Here is a 26,468-nt window from a genome sequence, read left to right on the forward strand (position 1 = left end):
CTGAAAACCAGTATCTTGAAGAATATCTAGTCAAATATCATTTACTGTCATTATTGCAAAGATCAAATAAATCAGTTATTAGAAATGAGTTATTAAAACTATTATGTTTAACCTTTAAATGTCTCTTTAAGCTGAACACTAGCATGTGTTTGATCAGCTCATATCCTACCTGGAAGAGGTTCCAGAGGTCCATGAAGTAGCTGGAGAACATCAGCTTCTCAGTTTTGGAGATGAGGCAGTAGGTCATGAAGCTGAAGTACTGCACCAGTTTGGTGGTCCCGTGAACAGGCACATCCACATAGAGTTTAGCTCGACCCAACAGGCCCAGAAGAAGATTATAGACCTGATGCAGAACCACGGTGGTGTCGGGGCTGAGCGGGAGGTCCCGTGTGGGGATGTGGAGAGAGCGCGTGGAGCGAAACATCTGACGGAAAGAGTTACTCGGGATGAGGGACACCAGCAGATACGCCGCCGCTAACATGGAGAGAGAGAGAGAAAGACAGAGAGAGAGAGAGAGAGAGAGAGAGAGAGAGAGAGAGAGAATTTACATTATTATACTGTAGAAAAAACAAAAGCCTTGCTGTAAAAATACATTTAATGTTTTACTTTCAAGCACAGCTAATTTTAGAAGTCCACTAAAAACATCATAAAAACTTAAAACTTCATACATCTTTAGCGAGGACCAAGCTTGCAGAATCCATTTTTTTTACTTGGTGGTCCTAATCAGTTCCAGCCAAAGGGCCTGACAGTCCTAAAACGCACCCTTTGTATATTTATTTATTTCCTATGTATTTATATAAGTGTTTTTTCTCTCTCCTTTTCTACGGTTTATGTTAATGTAATGTTATTTCTACATTTTAAATGATTTGTTTGCTTAAAATGAATTTGTGACTAAAAATAATGAATAAACTATTTTGTATCTAAAAGTAAATCTTGACTTGATTTGGCTGCTGGACTGCTCCATGACTGAGTGTAGGGGGACACATTTGCATAGATGTAATAATTAAGGTTAACATTTTATTTGTTAAACCCTCACCATATAAAATATGATCTAAAATAATGCTTTATATAATTTTATAGGTATAATTTATACTCTGTGGCATTTATTGGAGGTCACCAGATTTCCTGGAGCCATAAGCGGTTGCTTACCTCACTTAGTGGTTAAATCCGCAACTGCAGAATGAAGAGGTCAATATGTATATTTTTAATTAATTTTTTAATTTGTTTTTTGTGACGTGGTCATGTAAGAAGACACTGCCACCTAATGCTATTCCTGACAACAGCCTTATTTTTATGTGGACACTTGCAATGGTGTTTCTGATAAATGAGTAAATCAGATAGCATACACTGCATGTCACTGTTAGATATAATCAATGTTATATACCAAGGTTGTACAAGCTCAGTCCTGGAGGGCCGGTGTCCTGCATATTTTAGATCTAACCCCAATCAAACACACCTGAACCAGCTAATCAAGCTCTTTCTAGGTATACTAGAAACTCACAAGCAAGTATGTTGAAGGAAGTTGGCGCTAAACTATGCAGGACACCGGCCCTCCAGGACAGTTTGGACATCCCTGTTACATACAGTGTAATGTTTATGCTCTAAAAGTCAGGATGGCCCCTTTAATGCTATTTAAAGCATATTGTGACATTTATTCATATTGCATGTAGTTTAAATATTTAAATATGAAAATACTCTGTAATATTTTGAAGATGCAGTTATATAAATCTCATTCAGTATTCTCTAATGATCAAAAAGCTGAGAAATGGAAATATTGTAGCATCACAAATTGTCTTTTTTGATCAATTTAATATTAATTAAAAAAATATTAAACATTAATCAGTAGACATGATTTCAACACTGATAATGAGATTTTCTTAAAATGTAACACACTGAAGAGCAGAAAAAAGATGCTTAAAAATTAAGTTTTACATCACACAAACGAACCACACTTATTTGAGTGACTTTAATACATCAAAATGTATTTGAGCAACTCCATGAAAATGCCAACCTTGCCATGAAAAGGAAAATGCGAAACCGTTTCTAATTTTTTTTGTGTAGGCAAGTGTTTTACAGTACTTTAAAAATACTTAAAAATTGTCTCTGTCAATGTTTTCAAACTATTATATTTGATTTACCAAAGTCAAACAAATGGCAATTTCACATCCGTCACATCCCTAACGAAAAAGTGTCACGTCCATAACAAAGCTTTTCCCTCAAAAATGTCAAAATAAAATAAAATCAATCATTTTTGTTCTATAGAGAGCCAACTCTTATCCTTTTGATGAGCATTATTTATTTTGGGTTGTGCAGTTTATTTCACAGAATTTCTACAAAGTATGTTGTATACTGTAATCTCAGAAACTTTTTTTGTCACATCCATAACGCATGTTTATTTTCCTAATTTAAAGCATAAAAATGTTCACAGATTGAAATGTTTTGATTCCATAACTCTGTGGTTAGTTGTTTTGGCAAATATAAACAGATAATTCAATATAATGTTAACGTATACTTTCTCTGCGAATTTATGCTTTGAATTTTTACTGCAAATGTCACATCCTTAACGCTGGAATCAGCTATTTACATAGAAAAACAATTCACAAAACTGTTGTGCAATATTAAACAATGTGAAGCTGACATTAGAAATGCAAAGCCTCCTGCCATTTTGAAACAACACTGAATGTTTTCTTTTAGGATTGTTTTATCTATTTTCTATCATCTGATTTAATCTATTATCTGTTGTATCTTTAATGTATGTTGCCTTGACTTGTATGTCAAATGCTTTAAGAAATAAACATCTCAATTTTATAATTATTAATATAATGTTTACAGTATTTTTGATCAAGTCAGTGCAGTCTTGCTGAGCAAAAGTAACTTTTTACAAAAACATTCAACTATTCTTGAGCTAAAATGTTCATGTGTGTATGGATTAAAGGTCTCCTTACAGGTTCGCACACGCGGGTAGTTGTGCGCCAGCAGGAATCTCTCCACCCAGTTCTCCATGTTCTGCAGAACCCAGCTGTGTGCCAGTTTATTACGCGGCGTCTGAACGGCCAACCAGTCCAAACACTGAGACGGGTTATACTCGATCACCTGACACACACAAAAACACTCAGATCAGTGAGATGGACACGGGTCCTCAACATGGGGCGTTCTCCAAACAACCAATACTCATCACTGACAATAATGTCTCAGACACATTATATATATATATAACAGGACAGGACAGATTTACCTCCCAGATCCTCTGCAGGATGTAGGACGCAAATGAAGGCATTCCTGGAGGCCCAGCAGCAAACTCCATCAGCATCGTCAGCAGCTTGAAGAAGGGGTTGGCTGCCTGTAAGATGCACACACAGACAGACTCATCTCCCCTGCTGAAAAATCCAGCTTAAACCAGCCTAGGCTGGTTGGCTGGTTTTAGCTGGTTGACCAGCCTGGTTTTAGAGGGGTTTTGGCCATTTCCAGGCTGGTTTCCAGCCATTTCCAGCCTGGTCTTAGCTGGTCAGGCTGGAAAATGACCAGCCAAATCCAGCTAAAACCAGCTTGACCAGCCTGGTCAAGCTGGTTTTAGCTGGTCATCTCCCAGCCTGACCAGCTAAGACCAGGCTGGAAATGGCTGGAAATCAGCTTGGAAGTGGCCAAAACCCCTCTAAAACCAGCCTGGTCGACCAGCTAAAACCAGCCAACCAGCCTAGGCTGGTTTAAGCTGGATTTTTCAGCAGGGACATCATATAAAACAAAACACACTACTGGCTGGAAAAAAAATTATATAAATCAACTGAAAGTCATCTCAACAAATGCGTTTCCTACTCTAAAGACTCTCTAGTCTCTACCTTTCTTTTCTTAGTAACAAAAAAAAGTGTAATGTTTGTACAGCATGGTTAGTTTTGCATATAGGGGAAAGAGAAACAGAGTGTGAATATTCAGTAATGTTATGAGAGTAACAGCGGGAGATCGGCTCTTACCTCTGGAGTGAGTTTAGCGATGGAGGTGAACAGCATCGAGACGATCTACAACAAGCAGGGGAGGTTATATTAGACCCTGTTTACCTCAAGAACAACAACTGACACGCAGAACTAAACCATGCCACCATTAAAAAGTTTATTATCTTTTAAATAAATTGAACACATTCATTTAGCAAAGACACCTTAAAACTGATACAAAAATATATTTTGTGCATTCTATTCATCAAAAAAATGTAATAATATATAAACATATAAATTATATATAATATAAATATACAGTTCTCAAAAAAAGTTTTTTTTTTGTTAATTATTTTACCCATGAAACCCCAGACTTTGTGCATTTATAACTTTATGCTAGGCCAAATTAAGCACAAACCTTGACACGAGACTTTCAAAATATTTACAAATAATAAAGATCCCAAACATTTCAATAGCAGAGTATATTTGACAAAACTACCCTGCAGGGAATAAAACAAGTTAGACATTTTTCAAATGAATTTTAGTGAATAAGTCAAACAAAAACAAAACAAAACCTTTAAACATACCATCAAACATTAAACACAAAACACAAATTAGATAAATAATTAGCAATTTGGTTTGTGTTGTCTCATCATGAGTGTGTGTGTGTGTGTGTGTGTGTGTGTGTGTGTGTGTGTGTGTGTGTGTGTGTGTGTGTGTCTTACGTGTTCGGCCAGGCGGTTGTTGTATCTGCACAGGCTGAATATGAGGTTGCAGGTCTGTCTGATGTTAATGCTGTCTCTGATGTGCTGGAACAGGAAAGGGAAACCTTTTCCTCCAGTCAGAGCGGCCATATCACTCTGAGACAGAGTCAAGTGTCTGCAGACAGGTTTGGGGTCAAATATGAGAGATTTTAAGGTGAAATAGCAGCAGTTTTGGGGTGAAAATGAAATTTGGGGTTAAATACAAGCCGAATTGATGAGAAAAATGAACAGTTTTGGCGTGAAATATGAGCCATCTTATGGAGCTTAAATATATGCCAATTTGGAATTAAATATGAGTGAATTCATGGTGAAATATGAGCACTTTTTGGCCTGAAATATGTGCCATTTTGGGGTGAAAAACAGCTTTTTTTGGGGTAAAAAATATGCCATTTTTGGGATAAAAATGGGCTGAAAAGCCGTTTAAGGGGTTATAATTTTCTGGTGAAATTTGATAAATTTTGGCCAGAAATGTGTATATATTTTCGGGTGAAAAAAATAGATTTTGTGGAAAAATAGGAGCAATTTTGGGGTGAATTATGAGCCATTTTGTAGCAAATATATATATACTTTTTTGCCTGAAATATAAGCCATTTTGGGCTGAAATATTTGCTGTTTGGGGCTAAAATATAGGTCACTTTCAGGTAAAATAGGAGCTTTTTTTAAGATAAAATATAAGCCATTTTAGGGTGAAATATGACACATTTTTGGGGTAAAATAAAAGCAAATCTAGGGTGAAAGGCACTTTGTTGTGAAATATGGGTATCTCTTGTCCTTGTACCTCTCGGAGCGGGACTGCTCCACCAGCAGCGATATGAGGGCGATCATCTTCTCCAGAGCGGCCGGCCTGTATTTCTCCTCCGCCAGAGACAAAATATCCTCCTCTTCATCCTCCTCACCCTCCTCCTCCTCAGACAACACCTCCACCTGAGGCTGATACACACACACACAGGTTATATTATCTGAAATCAGGAAACATCTATAGAAGCACTGATGAAGATCCAACACTCACATTTTCAGGCCCTTTAGTCCCCATGTAGAAATGCACCATTATGGAGATGGCTTGCAGAGACAAGAGGAACTGACTCTGTGTAGACAAATAGAGGAAATCATGAAAAAAAAGAAAATCAAAAATGCTATAAAATGGTAGAAAGCAATTCAATATGCAAAATAGGCAAATATAAATAAAATTTTACAAATAAAATAAAACCTGTAAACTTAGATACTTGTATATGCATATGAATTAACAAATAATATGACATTATCAATTAAAAGTTAAACAGTTACACAAAAAAAAAACAGTTTAAACAAATGAAAATCAGCAAGAATGTTAAAATCAGCAACAATTGCTAAAAAACATGTAAAAATGAATACATGAATAATACAAAATAAATAAATAAATCTAATAATTAAAAATCATTGCATTACAAAAATGTTGTTAATGAAACTTGTTAATATTGTTAATAAAATTGTTAATAAAAAAACAAGTTAATGAGTTTAAGATGAGTTAATTAAATGCAAATCAAATATGTTAAACAAACAACTAAATAAGATAGACATAACGAAAAACAAATAATTCCTGAAATAAAATATCCGAAAATGAATTGATTAATTAATAAAAAGAAATTAAATGAAACATGAAAGCTTGGACACTTGCATATGCATATGAATTAACAAACAAAATATCAAATAACATTAGATGATCAATAAATAAGTTACACATAAAAAAACAGTTAAAACAAATGAAATACATAACACATTAAAATGAGCAACAATTGTTAAAACATGCAAAAATAAAAAATAAAATATTGGTTAAAAAATTTAATAAATTAAACAATAATACTAATAATAATATTTAAAAGTAAACTAAAAATTAATTAAAAGCACATCAGATATGCTGAACAACTAAAATAAACAACACTGAAAGAAAGAAATTAAATTAAATCATTATCATTAAATAATAAAACATCAATATTAGATAACACAAATAAACAGTGTGAATCAGTGCAATCGACATATCAACAAGTAAAAAGATTAGAATTCAATAAATGATTAAATAAATAGGACAATAAATAAACAAGGAGGATAAACAAACAGGAAGAGCTACCTCCTCTTCTCCCATTTTGGCGAACTCGTAGAGAAAGGCGAAGTACTCAGTGAGATGTTTGCTGTGTGGTTTGACTCCGTGCTCCATGATGGACAGCAGCGTTTTGACGAATCGCGTCACACAGGAGCGGCTGCCGATGTCCTCCACCGGCCCGTCCATATCGTCAGACCTGCACACACAGCACAAACACAGCGCTCAACAGACACTCACACACACTTTCCAGAAGAAACGCTGAAGGAGGAAACACACACCCGTCCTCCATGCCCGGCTGCAGGTACAGGTGAGCGTGGACTGGCCTGAGGCGCTGGATCACATGAATACACAACCTCTGAAACATCTGAAACAATACAGCATCAGATTATTTAATCAGACATTCACTAATAAAACTATTTTCTTTAAAAAAAAAATAAATAATAATAATAATTAAAAAATAAATAAATAAATAAGGTTCAATAGTTATTAAATTGTACAAAAAGATACTGTTACATAAAATGTACTAATGACATAAATATGGTCAAATTAAATAGATTTAGAAGTACATAAGAAAAAAAAATATATATATATTTAAATATAAATAAGCAAAAATAAATGTAATTATTTAAATATTTAATTGTTAATTTAATAAAAAAATATATAAATAAGAGAAGAAAATAAAGAAGATAAGTACATTAAAATAAAATAGTTGATTTAATTATTGATTAAATTATCTACATAAAAATAAGAAATCATTAAATTTAAAAAAAAAATTACATTTAATAATTAAATACTAATAATTAAATAGATAAAAAATTGTCCAATAATTTTTAAGAACATTTAAAAAGATACTGTTACATAAATAATAACCACATAATTTTTTTTATTAAATTAATTTAAGTACATAAGAAAAATACTGAATTTTAAAATTCTAAAATAAATAAGCAAAAAGTAAATGCAATTAATTAAATAACAAAATATTAATTTAATAAAAAATATGAAAATAAATAAGAAATGGAAATAAAGAAAAATAAGTACATTAATAAATGTAAAAATATGAAAATAAGTTAGTAAAATGTCATGTAATTAATGAAAAACACAAAAATACTAAATAAATAATTTAAATAAACAGGGAAATAAGTCAAATAAGTAAATAAATACAAATATTAATTGATGAATAAACACATACAAAGTAAATAAGTAAGAAACTCTCACCTGACGTACGATCTGATTGGGACACTTGATGAGAATCTGCATGGGCCACCAGTTATCATCTGCCATCTGATCCAGAAACCACTGCAAGAACACACACACTAAATTAATCACCAACACACTACACTGATGCAACATTAAGGAAATCATCTCTATGTATCTGTAAACTGGAGGTGGCAGTGCAGTGTGTGTTTTACCTCACATGCAGCTTGACTGTTGTTAAACTGTTTGGTCAGGAGCTCGATCCACTGCAGCATTGTGGGCTAATAAAAAAGACAAACACAAGATTCCCTTACAATTACAGAACAACAACTGGAGAAAACCAAATCAGGCCGGCTGTGCAGGTTATTACTATTACTATTACTTATAACTCTCACCTTTTCTTTGGAGTGAATGAAGGTCTCCAGAACAAACGATGTGCTGAGCTGTGGGAGAAACAGAGGAAATGACTTCATAGTAAATCACAGTATCAGGTTTGGGGTAAAAAAAGTGAAAACACTGCATTGATAGAGAAAAGCAGGCTTGGTACTTGAGGTTCAAGCAATAATATCCAGCTGCAGGCCCGCAGAACCACACACGTTTTAGGCACACACAATCTGGCACACACAATCCAGGCAAACTATATATGGTTACGACGGATGCTAATGTTATTAATGTCATCTTGGACATCGTCATCGTTATATTTTGATATATATGGTTAATAAATATTGTAAACAATAAACAATAGTGTTTACTTTATTTCACAAATATTGCGATCGAGACGGGCGAATGGGGAGCGCTGTTTCCAATCACCATTCAATATAATAGATTGACCAGTTTTCTATCAGTCATCACAGATGATCATTATTATCTGTAGAGGTGTGAACCTATACTGGTCTCACGGTTCGGTTCGGTTCTGATTATCATGCCATCGATTCGGTTCAATTCGATATCTCGGTGCATCGACGATGCTTTCCATATATAGTGTTATATTTTAGGGGGGAGGCTATAACATGCTGTCTGTATAAACACACAGACACACAGCAACACACTGTCTCTCATTCAAACACATACACAAACATAGACAGCATCAAACAAACAAACACACACACACGCACGCACACACACACACACAAACAAACACACTTAAGCCCTTGCAACAGGGAGAGCTCGCGCTGAGCGGAGCAGAAAAACGAAAAAAACTAAAAAAATAAGCACTTTTCCGACGGTCTCTTACAGAGAGCTCCTCTCAGCGCGAGCTCTCCCGGCTAAAGTAAACGCAGACTGCGAGGGCTTAAACGGAGCAGTGCTCGTAATGTCGAGCGAAAAAAGAAAGACAGCTGTGAAACATAACCAGCTTTGTCTTTCTGTAGGAAACACACTTAAGATCTTTTTAGGGTAAGAGGTTTTTGAGTTATTGCCGTCTATAACTGAATGTGTGTCAGGAAAATCGAAAACAAAACCAACTGAAGCGCGCTCATTTCTGGCGCCCCACTGGATATACAGCGCCCTAAGCATTTGAGAGGGTGCTCGCTGCAGAGCCATTTGAGGAGAGCTGAGCTCCAGCGAGGGGGAGCATGAGCTGTCGCTCCTCCTCCTGTAAGCTGTTTTAATGCGTACACCAACCCCACCCCTAACCCTACCCCCAGTGACATCACTCGTAGAAGAAGTGCAAAAAAGGTGGAGCTCAAGCTTAAGCTCCCCCTCGCTGGAGCTCAGCTCTCCTCAAATGGCTCTGCAGTGAGCACCACTTGAAGCATTTGCCTATGGTGTCTATGCCACGGGCCGGCCCTGAGTTGGCTGAGTGTTGTAAATAACGGCGCTCACCTCCCTGGCGACAGAGCGCATAGGAGATAAATGACGTCACGACATAATAACCGGTTATGGTTATAACTGAATCGATACCGAATTGTCCGCGTCTGCATCGCGGTGCACCGAAGAAACAATTAATTTTGACACCCCTAATTATCTGACAATAATATGGCAGATACTCGTCTTACTAAACGATTTAAATTGGACAGGTTTAATTTATATAATGGATTCATTTATAATGAAGTTAATATAGGCAATAATACATTTTATGAATAATAACAATCTTTTAACATATAACTAATGTATAACACTTGATTAATATTTTACCCAAGCGATTTAATAGTGTTTATTTGCTTAATTTTCTAATAACTTTTAATTAATGATTTCACACATTAAATGCTCTAGTACGGAACCCCGGAAGGGACGTAGTGGAGGAGAAAAAATTGGCTGGTTGAAAAAAAAAAATGGGTGAAAGAAAAAAAATGGGTGGGAGGAAAATACATATTTCTAAGTTTTTGCGTTCCCTCGCAAAAATGTTTTGCGTTCCCTCGCAAAGTTTTTCGTTATCTCGCAAAGATGTTTTGCGTTCTCTCGCAAAACTGTTTCTCCACAAACACTTCCTGTTCACTTCACTCACGTAAACCCTCCTGTTTTAGCCGAAATTCTCCCATATTTTACCATTCCATCCCACTTTCTTTAATATGCAATATATATGCAACCTCTGAACCAGTGAATGCATGTATGAGCGTTGACTGACAGACGCGCTTTTTATTTTGACAGATTATTATTTTATTTTTGTATTGATTATTATTATCTATACTGCCAAAAACCACTATCTTTCAAAAACGGAAAATAGAAAAGTTTCCAAAAATTAAGGCTAAGACCGTTTAAGCAAGACCTAATGCAGTTAAAGATGAAGTGAGATGCACTAAAAGCTGAGGTGTTTGCCTCTGTGTGACAGTCGTACACATCACCTGATCTGACAAGCTCACCTTCGCCGTCATTAGAGACACAGATTTAGGATCTGGTAAAGTGCTGGGAATACTGCTGCACAGCTGCCACATGAAGCTGCAGAGACAACATCAGAAAGAAATCCATGAGAAATAAGTTTATGAAATAATAATTAAAATAAAATGTAAAAAAGTTTAAAACAATACCCTAAAAAAAGAAAATAAACAATTTTGGGGGGAGAAATTAAGAAAAAGGCATTCTAGCATGTTTTCTCACCCAAAGTACGTGTGCTCGAAGATGTTTTTGTCCTGGAGGAACTGCATGTTGTCATGCCAGATCCACTGAGAAAGAGAGAGAGAGAGGGGGAGAGAGTGTGTTTACTCCAGTGCAATGCTCAGACATGTGCAGTGATGAATGATGATCTGCAGTGAGCTCTGTACCTCCAGAAGATCAGGAGAAATGTCAAAGTTAAAGTCTTTCCCGTTCTCCTCCTCCACCTCCACTCTCTTGTAGAACAGCATGTAGGCACTGTGGGTCTGAAAAACAAACAAATCACACAGTGCATTAATTTAGGCAGCAGTTTACAAGAACACAAACCCTGGGGGAGATTAAAGCCTGATTTATACTTCTGCGTCAAGTGACCGGCGTAACCCACGGTGCATGCAACGCGCGTGGCTGTGCATTTATACTTCTGCGCACTGTCTCTGTTGGTCTGCATTAACACTTCCGAAACGCTAGTAGGCAGTGAGGTGTAAATGTTCCTCTGTGTCGAGTTTCTTTGCAGCTTTTTTGCTTTTCCTGAACACTTCCGAGATGTACAAGTGGCTCAAATTCGCTCATTTTGAGGCAGGAACCGGCGGACGTGCAACAACTTTAACTATGAGGTAAACACAAACAAAACTTTCCATCCGGAGCTCCTTCACGGGACTCCACACTTGTAAACAATCGCTACATCAGGTTCGCGCCATTCGCGCGGCTCTCGGTCCCGCCCAGACTCGTCAGCGCTACCAAGCCGACCAATCACAGAGCTTGCGCTACTCGTTGTTGCGATGTGTAGTTTCATTTTTTGAGAGGTGCACGTCAGTGACGGCCACGGCCACGGCGAAGGGCTAAGCGTCAGCACCGTAGCATACGCCGGCGTTTGACGCAGAAGTATAAATCAGCCTTAACCACTCAAATAATATGAATTACCATAGCACTCATGAATAATATTAACACCTATAATAACTACAGCTACAACTAATAAAAACATTAAACCAGTTTAATCATATTTTAAGAATCACATTAAGAATTAATTATGATTACTGCATAAATACATCGCAATAACATAATAATTAGGTATAGTTGTAAATAATATGCAAAATAACAAAACAACAACTCACTATTAATCTGTCAGTGGTATTGTTGAGTTATTTTAAAACCAACCTTCTCAAAGGAGAAATCCATAAACTTGTCTGTGACAGAATCATATGTTTTGGTCTGAAAGGAAGCAAACATAACTATTAAAACAACTTGCTTTTATTAATCATATTACTTTCAGCTAAAAGCATGCAGGATTGACTGGATCTATTCAGAGAAATATTGAAGTACACACCGTCATCTCTCCACCAAAACACTCTGAGGCCAGCTGCGCTGAATCAAACGGCTTCACCTCGGCATCGTTAAACAGGTACCTGAAAAAAGGAAATGACATCACATCAAAATGACATCAATTATCAAATGCATCTAAAATTAAACAGCAGCTTTAAAGGCTCCTGAAATGCGCAGTTCTGTTTGACGTGTGATGTTAATTTATCAGAAACATGAAGAGGGCGGAGCAATACTGAGTAGCTCCTCTCATTGTGCAAATTACAAGAGGGTTTGACACCCCTAATTACTGCATGATCATGTTAATCAATGCTTTAGGGACTTCAAAACAAGATGAATTTGGTGATAGGGGTGAGAAATAGTTTGCTCTGATCTGGATCTATAACGGGTCATACCATTGTGAGTGTATAGTCAGGGTATATGCCGACATTGTGAAAAAGAAAATTGGTTGGTGGACTTAAATGGACTGATCTAGAGCAACAAAAGAAACATACACACTGACACTTAGTGGCGGAACTAGGTATTGCAGTCCAAATTTAAATATCGCAGAGGTTTTTTTTTTTCTTTGAAGATTGATGCACACGCAGGTTGCCAGATTGAAAGCACAAACAGAATTAAGCGATTGAGCCTTACAATGTAAACTGCTCAGCAAATGTTTACGTTTGTATTATTTGCTTTATTAAAGCTTTTTTTCCTTTCGAAAATTTGACGCACATGCAGGTTGCCAGATTGACAGCACAAACAGGATTAAGCCTATGTAAACTACTCCGAAAATGTTTACATTTGTAATATTTGTATTATTTGCTAATTACTTGCTTCGAAGGTTTTATCCTTCTTAGATTTGCAGGTTGCCAGATTGACAGCACATACAGAATTAAACCTTACAACGTAAGCTGCTCAAAAACTGTTTACTTTTGTAAAATTTGCTAATAATTACTTGCTTCGACTGTTTTTTTTTTCTTTTAAAGATTTGACGCACATCCAGGTTGCCAGATTGACAGCACAAACAGGATTAAGCCTTACAATGTGAGCTGCTCTGCGAATATTTACGTTTGTATTATTTGCTTTAAAGTTTTTTTTCCTTCGAAGATTCGATGCACATGCAGGTTGCCAGATTGACAGCACAAACAGGATTAAGCCTTACAATGTAAGTTGCTCAGTGAATGTTTACGTTTTGCAATATTTGCTAATTAAAAACAATCTGAAAGAACAATAAAACAATCTAAAAACAGATTTTTATAACTTTAGTCTGCTACTGTACTCCAAAGGTCATTTTCAGCCGCACACAAAAACACTGAAACAGCCTTCATGGCTGAAATTAAATACTGATGTTTTCCACCAAGGCAACCCGGAGTGAAAAAATATAATTGGCAGTGGGCTGGTTATAGAGACCAAAACGAAAAGCAGACATTTCAACACAGAATGCACATTACAGATAAACAAGTATGTTCACTTAGCATGTTTCTTAAATATCTGCAAACGTATTATAATATTTTGATGCTCGAGAAGAGACACCTTTAAATGCAGGATATATCAGCGCCATTAAGTGTGAACGCTCACCATTTATTGTTCCTGTAGGCGTGTGGGTTGATGATGTCTCTGATGAAGCTGTAATAATGGCCGCCGTCTGCAGTTCCTGTGTGCACCGTCACACCGATGAGGTCATACTCGTAACTCTCCGCCACTTTGGCATCACTGTCGTCACGAAAACCTGTGGAGGACATCAGAATGACCTTATTGGAGACGACAAATTTAATTTTTAAATTTAAAGGGATAGTTCACACAAAAATGAAATTTACTCACTATTTACTCAACCTGAAATGATTTCAGAAATTTTATGAGTTTCTTTTACTAGTTGAACACAAAAGAAGATATTTTAAAGAATGCTGAAAACCTGTAACCACTGACTTCCATAGTAGGAAAAACAAATATTACTGAAGTCAGTGGATTCCAGCTTTCTTCAAAACATCTTCTTTTGTGCTTGTTAGGACTGCGTTGTTTTGTTTGTGTGTTTGATTTTGATTCTAGATTGGGGGCGTGCCTTCAGCGCACCTGATTCTTGTCAGCGCCCTTATTTAAACCCCGGCAGAGAGTTTGTCGGGGCCGCTGTCCATTCACTTGCCAGTTGGCCAGAGCCGCGCTACTATTTGGGCATTATGCTTTGTTTCGCATCCATACACTATCACTGACAACATTTACCGCATCCATACATTTGCATTTCACACTGATTGAACATACTGATACTGATATTTTGATTATATAATTTAAATTGAGTTAAATAAATCTTCTTTTTGATTATACTTCTCCTTGTCGTCTCCCTTATTATGTTACATCCCTGAGCCAGGTGTAACAGTGCTCAACTAAAGAAAGAAGCTTGTAAAGGCTTAAAACAAGTGAAGGGTGAGCAAATTATGGCAGAACCTACATTACTGGGTGAACTATCCCTTTAAAAACATTTTATTTTAGCAAAACAACCGATCATCACACCTTCCTTCCGGTCTCCTTTGGCCATGAGGAAGTCCTCGGTGTAGGGCGTCATGTCGAGCCGCAGCGGGAAGGAAAAGTGTGTGTTCACCTTCTCCTTCATCATGGTCACCATGTTGAACGTGTAGCGCATGGTGTTGAAGCTCAGGATCCGCGGCAGCTTCTTGAAACAAGCTCTGAGATGTGACGAGATGATCAGTACATATTCATATTTCAGCTCCAAGAAAAAAAAACAAAAGAATAGCCGTACCGTTTCTCAGCCCGTACTTTCTTCCCACACTGAGAGCAGGTGTACATGTTGTCGCCCTCCAGAGTGTCTTTAATGGTCACCTCGTCCAGAGACTCCTGAAACACACACACGATAAAACACAATGAGAAATGCAAGAGAAACACAATGGTCCCCATTTCAATGGTCTAAAGTGCACAGCGCAGGTGTGTTAGTATGCACTTTTGCTATTTTAAAAACAGGAAAAAAGGTCCGTGCACCAGGCGCATGATCTAAAAGGGTTGTGCTTATTCTCTTAATGAATCACGGGTGTGTTTTGGGTGTAACGTTCATTAAATCAATCTCTCGCATCTCCCATTGCCTTTAAGAGTAAGTCGTGGTGGGGCCACAGCGGATTGGCTATTAACATGGCGGACTTCGTAAGTGTAAAACCAGAACGCTTCAATAGTGAGGAAACAGATCTGCTCGTGCACAAAGTTCAAGACACTTTACAGAACTAATCGGATTCATCAAAGACCCCTAAAGGGAAAGCGGCAAGCGAGGAGGTAGCATTTCTTTCTTTTTTTTTAACAGACATTAACAATCTAAATCTATTTTAATCCTTTCTAATTTTTTTTCTGTGTTTTTGCGCATACATGTGTGTGCAATAAGCAATGTGTATGTGCTTTTGGAGACATCTATCACGAACACACTCTTTAAATAAGAAATAATAATAATAAATAAATAAAATAAAACTGCACCACTGACAATATACCAGCTTTTAGTTGATCAATAGTCTTTTTCATTTGTCTTAAAATAGCAATGCACCAACAATGCATTATTTATTTGCAAAACAAACAATTAAATAAATAAATGATACTCAAATTATAACAATAATATTTACCAGAAAATTATCACATTTAAATAGTATATAACTCAAGGTAAACACTAATAATTAGTTACCCAAACAACAACAACAACAGCTGCTGCTACTACGCTTAAAGACAAGCATTAAATATTAAAAAATAAAGCAAATATTTTACATCCAAACCCACATGAGTACTACTCTGAATAACAGGAACATTTGTGCATGTGGAAATGATTAACTCACATAGATGTTCTTCATATCGGCCACCTGACACCTCACAGTGTAAAACTCCTCCGCCGTCTGGCTCACATGATCACAGTCCTGCACAAAACAGCGAGAGATTCCAGATGAAGATATTTCCCTGTGACACATTTCTTTTAGTTTGAAAAAAAAATGTAAATGTACAGCTTTGGTCAATATTACTGTATTTTCCCCCGATTGTCTACAGAACAGAACGATTGTCTTTCAATTATATTTTAAGCTGAATACTAGTACCTTGCAAAATAATTAGTAAAATAGCATGTACTGTGACCATGGCAAAGTACATAGAAATTAGACATTATTGTTCAAAATAAATAAACAAAATAAAAATTCACGAGTGTAATATTTTTTCCTCAGCTTTACATTTTAGACTTGTCCTTTCAAACAGCTCAAACCTACCAGTGAAACCACATTGTTGGTGATGACGCCTCCAAACAGTGTTTTGACTGTGTTTTTCTGAAATACAAACACACAACCATTACATTTCTGTCAGTATTAAACAAAACAGACTGTTTTAACGTGCCGATATTATCCTATAAGGATCTTCTGCCATGCATTTAATTCCATATATTCATATTTCTATGCTTTTGAAAGTTGCATAGGAAAGGTGTCGATAAATAGGCCAGTCAGGAAAAGGAATTTTTGTTCTGCGCTATATTGTCACAGAAATTGTTGCAATAAGCAATATTCAAGAGATCACACTCAAGAAATTGCTTGACACTATAAGCAGGTTTGGCATGCTGTGCCAGGAGAGAACCCTGAGCATGGAAATAATTGAACCCAGAGCTCCCGCCTGGTCATTTAGCATGCAAGGAGGTCCGAGACCAGGTAGGTTTCGAGAGCTCCCCCTGGTAAAGGAGGAAAAGGAGGAGAAGGGGTGGGCAGGGGGATTCTTCCAAAACGAAGATAGGGCAGTAAGGTGAAATCGGTCAATTATAGTAGGCTTAGATCAATCTGATTGGATTATTGCTGATTACAGATGAGAGACCAGCTGCGATCAATCATATCACATGTTCCTCTCGAATATAGTTTGTAAAATTTCACTTACTGTCATTTTAAGGTCATTTCATGCCACTGATTGTATAATGATTATATAACAGAATAATAATAATACAAATAGCCATAAACACTTTTCATTCTTAAGGTTATTTAGATGCTATAATTTGATGTTAAAAAGCTAAATCTCCTATTATATATACTTTTAAATGTCCTATTAGGTAAACATCTAGTTATAAACTTTGACACCGGAACGTAAATGTCATTAGAAAATGGCTTAAATGTTATTTGTGAATTTGTAAATATTTATTGCAATGCCAAAAATCTATGAGGTTGTCTCCAAGTATTGCATGATACGTCAATATATTGATTATTGTGACAGGCCTAGCGATAAATGGCTTTAATGTAAAGCAAGGGAATGCAGTCAATTTTTGTATTAATTTCAAAGTGCTTTCAATCCAAAATAAAACCTAAAAGCATAACGGTAACACTTTACAATAAGGTTCATTAGTTAATGCATTTACTAATATGAACTAATCATGAACAACACATGTACAGCATTTACTAATCATAATTGAACATTTACTAATGCATTATTAACATTTAGGTCCATGCTTGTTAACATTAGTTAATGCATCATGAGTTAACATGAACTAACAATGAACTACTGTATTTTCATTAACTAACGTTAACTAACATGAACAAATACAGTAATTCATGTCTTGTTCATTGTTTGTTCATGTTAGTAAATGCATTAATTAACATTAACTAATGAACCTTACTGTAAAGTGTGACCAGCATAACTTTCTTGTAATCACATCATATTTGAGAGCAAGGCCGCCCTCTTGTGGTTTGCTCTGTGCAGATGTTACTGACACCTTAAAACAACTGATAACAAATAAGGGAGAAATATGGGAAAACATGTAAATGGGATGATATAGGGACAGAATGGAGTATCCCAGGATAAACCTTGAGGGTTGCCAGGTATGCACCACACACACTATTCAGAAGCCATACCAGGTCCTGAGACATCTCCTCTATTTTCGTGATGAGGTCGGTGAAGAACTCGGTCATGTCTTTCTGCTCTCCGGTGTTCAGGGGCTGTTTGTCCATGGTGTAGGTCTTGCAGAAGGGACGAGGGTTGTACGCCTTCCTCTCACTCTCCTGCACACATTTGACAAACATTACAATTTTAAATTAAAAATTAAAAATTCTGCTTTGTGTTAGTTTCTATTTGCTTCTATTATTCCGAAGGATTTGATTACACCATTATTGATGGTGTTTTTAATACATGCCTATGGTTGTGAAGCACTTTGAGTTGCATTTTATGTAGGGAAAAAGTGCTATACATATAAATGGATTATTATGGTTATTAAAACAACACATCAACAGGTGAAGAGATGATAAAGTAATATACCATGAGATACGTGAACATCTTCTGGAGCTCCAGCAATGTGGTCTTATGCTTAATATCCTCTGAATACTAAAATAAATAAAAACACACACACACACACACACACACACACACAGACACACACACACACACACACACACACACACAAAAGGTGCACTGTTAGGCAGAAATTTGAACGTATAATAAACAATAGTGCAATAAGCCACACAACAATGCATTTTAATAACAGCTGCAGAAAATTACACTTCACATCACAAGTATAAATTATTTCTTAAGATACATTGGTAAAGAAAACAGTAATTTTGTGTTGAAATAACATTACTGTATTTATTGCTCAAATAAACGCAGCCTCAGTGAGCAAAGGAGACTTCTTCCAAATCAAAAATGTCTCTTTTATTATAAATTACCATCTTCAGCCTGTTTGCAACACTAACTAGATATTTTGGAAACCAGTATTTTTTTGTTAGTACAGACGCTAGTACAGATGAGACGAATGTGAGTTTTCTAGACTGACTTTAGCAGTGAAGACGGCCTGTCGGGCCTCTGGGATCATGTAGAGCTGCTGGATGGTGGAGGCCAGGTAACATGTGGCGCCCAGATTAGTCAAGCCCACAAAACGACACTCGGCTCTGACGTCATCATGGGGCCAGTAATCCCACTTATATGGAGCGTGAGACGCTAAACAGAGAAACAAAAATGGTTAATTTAGTTTTTTGATTGAATTTCCTCTTTAATAAATAAAACAATTAAAAACACAGTAAAAGGTTTTGTAAAAGATTTTCATGAAGTTAAATTGAATAAAATATAAAGTCACTGTGTATTTATATCATTTTAAATACACGTTTGCTTATTGTTTTAAAGCACTAAGAGTAGACGCAGTCCAGAACGTCATGTCAGCAAAAATCTAAAATATGTCAACTTTATGTATATTAGAAATAAATAAATAAATAAATGAATGAATGAAAAGTCAAAACTAAACACATAAAACCTTTTAAAACTACATTATAAAGACATCTTTGCAAAAATACAACTATTTAGTTGCTCTTGCTAATGATATAAACATCATTATAAATATCAAATATAAAATTTCATAACAAAACGTTTCTTACTCAACTTATGGCTTTTTCATGGCAAGATCAACATGGATAAACACATATTACACAATAATAACAACAACTTCACTCATTCATTCATTTTCCATCGAATTAGTCTCTCATGTTTTATACAGTGGATGCCCTTCCAGCTGCAACCCAGTACTAGGAAACACCCATACACACTCTTTCACTATGGTCAATTTAGGTCATCTAATTTATATATAGCACGTGTTTGGACTGTGGGGGAAACCGGAGCACCTGGAGGAAACCCACGCGAACACAGGGAGAACATGCAAACTCCACACAGAAATGCCAACTGACCCAGCCTGGACTCGAACCAGCGACATTCTTGCTGTGAGGCAACAGTGCTAACCATTGTGTCGCCTCACATCTTAATTAAAAACGTAACTATTTAAGTAATTTTACATATTTAAATAAACTATATATTATAATAAATATATTATATTTAAATATGTACATAAGAGTTGACGCTAAATCAATTAAAAAGACACAAATTGACATTAAAACATGGATATTATTTAGAATGCTCACCCTGCATGTGCTGTGACATGACCCAGTTGTGCAGCAGTCTGTAGTTCTCCACTGAGCCCTTCACCACCTCAAAGACAAAAAACAAAGTCAAAGTCATACATCCTTCAGCATATGTTGTGTCTGCGTGTTTTGAAAGAATGTTGGAAACCTGTAACTACAGATATTATGGTTATAAAGTCTTCAAAATATCTTCATTTGTGTTTAACTTTAAAAAAAAAAACTCAAACTTGTTTGGAAGGTGTCATGGGAGAGGAAATGATGACAGAATTAATTTGTTAAGGTAAACTATCCCTTTATGCTAGTGTGCTCCAGAACAGTGACAATTTGCATTAAGAAAATATCAAATCAATCTAAACATGTAAAGTTTGTCACTTCTACCTAAAAGGATCAATGATTTTCTCATATTTCCGTGTCTCATCAAATCTTGACCAATCAAATGCCCTCTAGTATCTGTCATGTCCCGCCCCCTTTAAGACATTTCTCGATTGCTTTTGATCTGATCTTAACCACTCACTGGCAGAGCTGTGACACTAACAAAACGCTATTGGCTGTTTTTTAAAAGAGGAGGAGCTACTCTTTTCACTTTTCAATGGAAATTAAGTGCACATTTCAAAGCACTTCCCTTCAGAGCTATTTTTGCAGTGTATAATAATAATAATGACAGTAATATGAGGTAATTGTTGTCAGTGCTGTAATGCAGAAGAACAGACCTCCACCAGCAGGTCGTATGCGGCGGCGCGGGCTGCGGGACTCTTGCATTTGGGCTGCTGGCGGTCCTTCAGGCTGGGCAGCAGGAACAGCAGGTCATATGTGTCCCTGAGGAACTCCTGACCCTCCCGAGAGAACTTGAACGGAGGTTTGTGCTTCAGGACGCTGGTGGCCAAACGCAGGAGACCTGTCAGACCGTCGTCCTCGATCGCCCCGTCCTGCTGGTCCAAAATCTCCCGGCTGCGGGAACACAAACACCAGCATGGGAATGAAGTGCAGTGGCCTCAAAATACGTCAGAAGACATACACATGTTTTTGCTCACCTTTAAAGTCAGATTTTAAAAGCGCTATATAATGCATTTGTTTAGTAAGTTAAATTGTACACTCATATCTATATAGTCAGTTTACGGCTTTAGTAATTAAAAATCAATCAATCTCAAGCAAATGGTTTTCATTATTCCATAAAACACGGCTAGAATCAGAAGGTCCATAATTGACCATATATAGATCGTGTCGTGAATATTAACAATATAAACAATTTGCGGTTCTCGTATTCAAAATAAAAGTCTCAGTCAGTAAAATATAAGCTTATAAATAACTAAGTGTAGAAACGGTCACTGTTGTCTCACTAGAAAATATTGTGGCTTCTCAAACGCAGCCCGAGACGTGCATATTAATGACCTCAAGGCTACATATGAGACTGTGTTCTCTTGATGATGACGCTGATCCTCAGGTCCGGATGAACGACCTAAAGTACATGCAAATGATGAGGGTGGGTCCCATGAGTTGGGTAACAACCTGCTTTGTGTTCTGATTGGCCTGTTGTTCACCAGGGTTTTACACTCCTGGAATTTACATAAGAACTAGTAAACAATCATGCCTGAGACTCACTGATTTTTTTCACAGTGAAACTACAGCTAAATCATATCTGTTTTCTGAAGGCAGGATTGGTTCATAAATAATTAGATTACATAACAAATTTTATTTTACAAAGTTTTTTTTATGTATTTTGTTACTAGCTGTTTGCAGTATTTTCTAAAATATGCATGACCATCAAAAAAAAAAAAACTCAGATAAAAAAAAAAATCTCACATAAAATCAAACTAATAAATAAATAAAATACAAATTCAATAATTTTTTATTAAAATAAATAAAAATATAAATTAAAAAAATAACAATGCATAAACTATCTATAAAAGAAAATTAAAAAAAATTAAAAAAAAAAAATATATATATATATATATATATATATATATATATATATATATATATATATATATATATATTTAATAAACATAAAATGTAAAAATAACAAATTAAATTAAAATGCTTCAAATAAATATAAAAAAAATTTAAATAAATAAAAATATACATAAATTAAATAATTTGCATAAAATAAAATTATAAAATGTAAAAATAAATGACAATTTTATTTGTGATAAAGAGATCTAAAAAAAAACAAAAAAAAACTTTAACTATCTCAAATAATGAATTTGACTTTATCCGACGTTCAGATATTGTGTGCTAGAAATGTGCAAATTAGAGCATTTTAATGAAATTTTAATCATAACATTTAAAAAAGTCAAAAAAAAAAAAAAAAACATTATGGTGCATTCCAAACAGTACATATAGTGCATATTTTGCATTATAGGCACCCTTTAATCAACTTCCACTCCCATTTAAAAGACTTCCCTTCTCTGATTGGTGTACCCCTGAAAAGACATCCACCAATAGCAAACTACAACCATTTAACCAATTCCCAATGGACAAAATCAAGCCCCGCCTTACATTTTTTCACATCCATGAGGCCACATTCATTTAGGCAAATGTATAATAGGATAAAAAGACTAACGCCACTTCCATTTTATATCAACTTTGACTTTTTTTTGGTCTAATAAAACTATTAAACTCTCTCTGCTTACAGACGCTGTTTAGTAATGTGTTGAGATGTTTTTAGTGTTATAAGTGACCTGCGGATGCAGTCAGCGAGGTGTCTGGCCAGGGCGTCCAGGTCCAGCAGGGTGGTCTGACTGGCATCTTTCACGTGTATATTGTCGATGAGTTTACAGAGCAGCCAGAAATATTCCTTACAGCCGCTGCGAAACATGGCCTCCTCCTCAAAATCCTCCACCTGAGATCCGAGAATAGGACACACAAGGGACAGTGCACACAAAAATGAAATTAATAAAAGCAGTTAACTTATTAAATATATATATATATATATTAGTAAATAAATGTTGCATTATTTTAGAAAAGAACTGATTAAAATTGAGAAATATAACTAAAAAAAGAAAATAAATATCAAAAATGCATAAAAAATGCTCAGAAATATCATAAAAACAAATGAAAATTTTGATAAAAGTAGCCATTAAAATTGTATAAAAATAAAATATAATATTTTAAACTATTTACAAAACGACACACATAAATTGACCATATTTTATGTATTATATTTATATCTTTTTCTATAAAAAAGCTAGTTAAAAAAAACAAAACAAACAAACACTAGCATGTAAATGACACTAAACTAACACTCGCTCTGAATTGAGGATGTTGTGTGTGTTTGTGTGTGTGTTACCCTCAGTGGTTTGAGTGCTTGTGCGTCTGGCAGGAACTTGAGTAATGTGGACGCGGCGAGCAGCAGGAAAGATCTGTTGATGGATTCACCCCCTTCCAGACCCGATAGAGACAGTTTATAGAGACCACTACACGCCTCCTGACGCACCGCCGTCTGCGCACACACATAGACACAAACACACTGACCTGTTAGACAAACAACTTTCCTGGAGCTCAAACTGTACAGCAACAGCATAGTCAAGTGTTTGGTTCTTAGAACGCATGACCATCGAAAAAAAACTCAGATAAAAAAATAAAATAAAATAAATAAAAATGTAAATAAAAAAGTAATAATGCATAAACCATCTATAAAATAAAATAAAAAACAAAATGCAAAAAAAATACAATTTAATTAAATAAAAATAAAATGTAAAAATAACAAATTAAATTTAAATGCTTCAAATAAATATAAACAAAATTAAAATAAATAAAAATATACATAAATTAAACAATTTGCATAAAATAAAATAAAATTATAAAATGTAAAAATTAATTACAATTTAATTGATTTAAAATGACATTAAAGAAAATGTAAAAATATAAAATTAATTAAATTAAAATGCTTTATATAATATTGCAATTAAATAAAAATAAAAATAAATTAAAATAAATTAAAATGTAAATAAATAATTACAATTATTATTTAAATAATTCATATACAATATAATGAAATACAACTAAATTAAATTAAAATGTCAATAAGTAAAAAAATAAAACCGAGTAAATTAAAATAAATCGATAAAATAAACCTAAATAGTTTTAATATGCAGATATTTGTTGTTTACTTCAGGAATGAGCAGCGTGAGCTTCTTCAGCCAGTCGTGCAGATGTTCACTGTCAGCCAGGCTGGACTTGACCAGAGAACAGCAGTGAGCCCAGCTGACCAGCAGCCACATGGAGTAATGCGTCACTGCAGAAACACACAGCATCAGTCAGACTGCACCGCACTGACAGTCAAGATTAATCAGTAGAGAATATTAAATGTGCTCCTCACCTTCATGTCTGGATCTGTGATCTGATTGAGCCTTCAGAACCCTAAATAAACAGAAGACCAAAAGAAAAAACATCAAAAAAATTATAAAAGCACTATATATATATATATATATATATATATATATATATATATATATATATATATATATATATATATATATATATATATATATATATATCGATTATTTATTTAACAACGTACACTTATATATAATAAACACTGCTTTTTATAAACATTACTAAAGATACTTTCGTGCAATAAAAAATGAGTGTGTGTTGACCTGTGGGCCAGATTGTCGTATGTGTAGGCCACATTGATGAGCCTCTGGATGAGGTTGGTTCCTTGAACGAGGCTTAGAAAAACCTAAAGGAGAAGAGAAAGATGACAAAATTAGCAGCAGCACACACACACAGAAAACAGTGCAGCAGTTCAACACTATACCTCAGTGAGTCGGGGTATATGCAGGCCCTTCCCATGATCCCCCGTGGTTTTGCGGGACTTTCCAGGCCACGCTCTCTTCCTCTGTGTGTCTGTGAGGCCAGACCAGGCGAAAACGTCATGATAGGCCAAATCCAGATCAGCTGGATCCACCGCAAACTGACAGATCAGCTTCAGCAGACACGCCAGACAATCCAGCAGCCACTGCGCGCAAACACACACACAAGAGGAGATTAATACACACACTATAGGCAAAAACTGCCCGTCAATTTGGGTTTCTTTGCCTTTTAATAAAATGTTCGGTCTAATGTAAACAACAAACACACTTTTAAGGGGTCTTTACACAGAGGATGTCCAGATGTTCCAGCATTTGTCTACGTAAACATTCGCTTGATGGATGTAAATTGCCAGATAATATACAAAATAATTTTTTTAATAGTATTTTCACAGTATAGTCTGAATTTTAAAAGAAATGCTATAAACAGATACCAAAAATGAGGAAATGTTGAACCTAACTATACTGTTTTCTTCAGAAGTGTATGCAAATTAGAACATTTTTAATAAAATAACTTCTCATTCAAAAACAGCATTCATTAAAAAAAGTAATGCAACTAAATCAACCTGTTGATGAATATTAGTTTATTACTTCTACTCCTTTCCCCTAAAGGATATTAACAGATGTTCAGCCAACTTCAACTTCAAGATCAACAAAAAAAGAAAGAACATGAAGCCCTCAATGCTCACCACTGTCCAGGATTCTTGTTCTTTCGGCTCCAAAATTGCAGAGTTAAAAATGTCCAGCAGAAGCTGAAGACCTCCAGACGACACAAACTACAAGAGAAACACCACAAGTGTGTCATTCAAAAGCAAACATAAAGCCAAACACTACCACACGGTCATTTTAAAGCACAGTAGGGATGTCAAACATATCGAGTTCAGTAGTGAAGTTTTCAAAATGTCCTTTTCACGCCAACATTTTAGCACTGTTGAGGACATTCTTAAATATTATATAAATATAAATATGTGTGTTCTGGACTATGAAACAAAATCAAATGCAAAAAAAATTAATTAATTTAATTAAAATTAAAAAGAAAATTAATTAATTAATTAATTAATAAATAATGCATGACCTGTCTATGGAATACAAGAAAATACAAAAAATACTTGATTTAGTTTATTTTCAAATAAATGTAAATAAATAAATTAATTTAAATAAATAAATATTAAATAAATGAAATAAAAATACAAATAACAAAAATTCCATTAATTTAAAATAAAATAAAATGAAGAAAATGTAACAAAAAATAAATTAATTAAAATTTAAATTCTTCAAATAAAATACAGTTCAAGAAAAATAAATGTAAAAAATTAAAATAATTTAATACGTAAATAAAATGAATACTTATTTTGAAAAATGTGTTAATTTCTGTTGAGAACCGAACACAATATCCAATCATTTGTGTTTAAAGATGTGCTCAAATGTTAGCAGAAAGTGGACTTTTTTAGTGAGTGGACTAACTGTACAGATTG

The 26,468-nt window shown here is 35.1% G+C and overlaps 1 protein-coding gene and 1 long non-coding RNA gene across 2 annotated transcripts in view; both read right to left on the reverse strand.

Annotated features, from left to right (window-relative positions):
- The window catches only part of LOC147847018 (uncharacterized), a 919,394-nt gene that overhangs the window by 705,359 nt on the left and 187,567 nt on the right, over positions 1-26,468 (reverse strand). The window lies entirely within an intron of this gene.
- The window catches only part of usp34 (ubiquitin specific peptidase 34), a 92,743-nt gene that overhangs the window by 13,384 nt on the left and 52,891 nt on the right, over positions 1-26,468 (reverse strand). Inside the window, exons 32-65 of the mRNA XM_087237789.1 lie at positions 25,683-25,769; positions 24,942-25,142; positions 24,781-24,863; positions 24,501-24,541; positions 24,292-24,416; positions 23,469-23,621; positions 22,861-23,021; positions 20,893-21,130; positions 20,183-20,249; positions 19,051-19,214; positions 18,540-18,605; positions 18,140-18,286; positions 16,526-16,582; positions 16,109-16,186; positions 15,043-15,137; positions 14,796-14,968; positions 13,869-14,019; positions 12,316-12,394; positions 12,147-12,200; positions 11,162-11,257; positions 10,998-11,062; positions 10,763-10,838; positions 8,357-8,404; positions 8,177-8,242; positions 7,983-8,063; positions 7,046-7,131; positions 6,795-6,963; positions 5,700-5,774; positions 5,469-5,620; positions 4,652-4,805; positions 3,969-4,013; positions 3,236-3,340; positions 2,946-3,093; positions 170-474 (exon numbers count right to left, since the gene is read on the reverse strand). Coding sequence (XP_087093915.1) covers positions 170-474; positions 2,946-3,093; positions 3,236-3,340; positions 3,969-4,013; positions 4,652-4,805; positions 5,469-5,620; positions 5,700-5,774; positions 6,795-6,963; positions 7,046-7,131; positions 7,983-8,063; positions 8,177-8,242; positions 8,357-8,404; positions 10,763-10,838; positions 10,998-11,062; positions 11,162-11,257; positions 12,147-12,200; positions 12,316-12,394; positions 13,869-14,019; positions 14,796-14,968; positions 15,043-15,137; positions 16,109-16,186; positions 16,526-16,582; positions 18,140-18,286; positions 18,540-18,605; positions 19,051-19,214; positions 20,183-20,249; positions 20,893-21,130; positions 22,861-23,021; positions 23,469-23,621; positions 24,292-24,416; positions 24,501-24,541; positions 24,781-24,863; positions 24,942-25,142; positions 25,683-25,769 — 3,891 coding nt within the window. The remainder of the gene's footprint in view (positions 1-169; positions 475-2,945; positions 3,094-3,235; positions 3,341-3,968; positions 4,014-4,651; positions 4,806-5,468; positions 5,621-5,699; positions 5,775-6,794; positions 6,964-7,045; positions 7,132-7,982; positions 8,064-8,176; positions 8,243-8,356; positions 8,405-10,762; positions 10,839-10,997; positions 11,063-11,161; positions 11,258-12,146; positions 12,201-12,315; positions 12,395-13,868; positions 14,020-14,795; positions 14,969-15,042; positions 15,138-16,108; positions 16,187-16,525; positions 16,583-18,139; positions 18,287-18,539; positions 18,606-19,050; positions 19,215-20,182; positions 20,250-20,892; positions 21,131-22,860; positions 23,022-23,468; positions 23,622-24,291; positions 24,417-24,500; positions 24,542-24,780; positions 24,864-24,941; positions 25,143-25,682; positions 25,770-26,468) is intronic.

This window comes from Danio rerio, chromosome 1 (genome assembly GCF_052040795.2).
Source record: "Danio rerio strain M-AB ecotype USA chromosome 1, GRCz13ab, whole genome shotgun sequence".
Classification (NCBI taxonomy): Eukaryota; Metazoa; Chordata; class Actinopteri; order Cypriniformes; family Danionidae; genus Danio; species Danio rerio.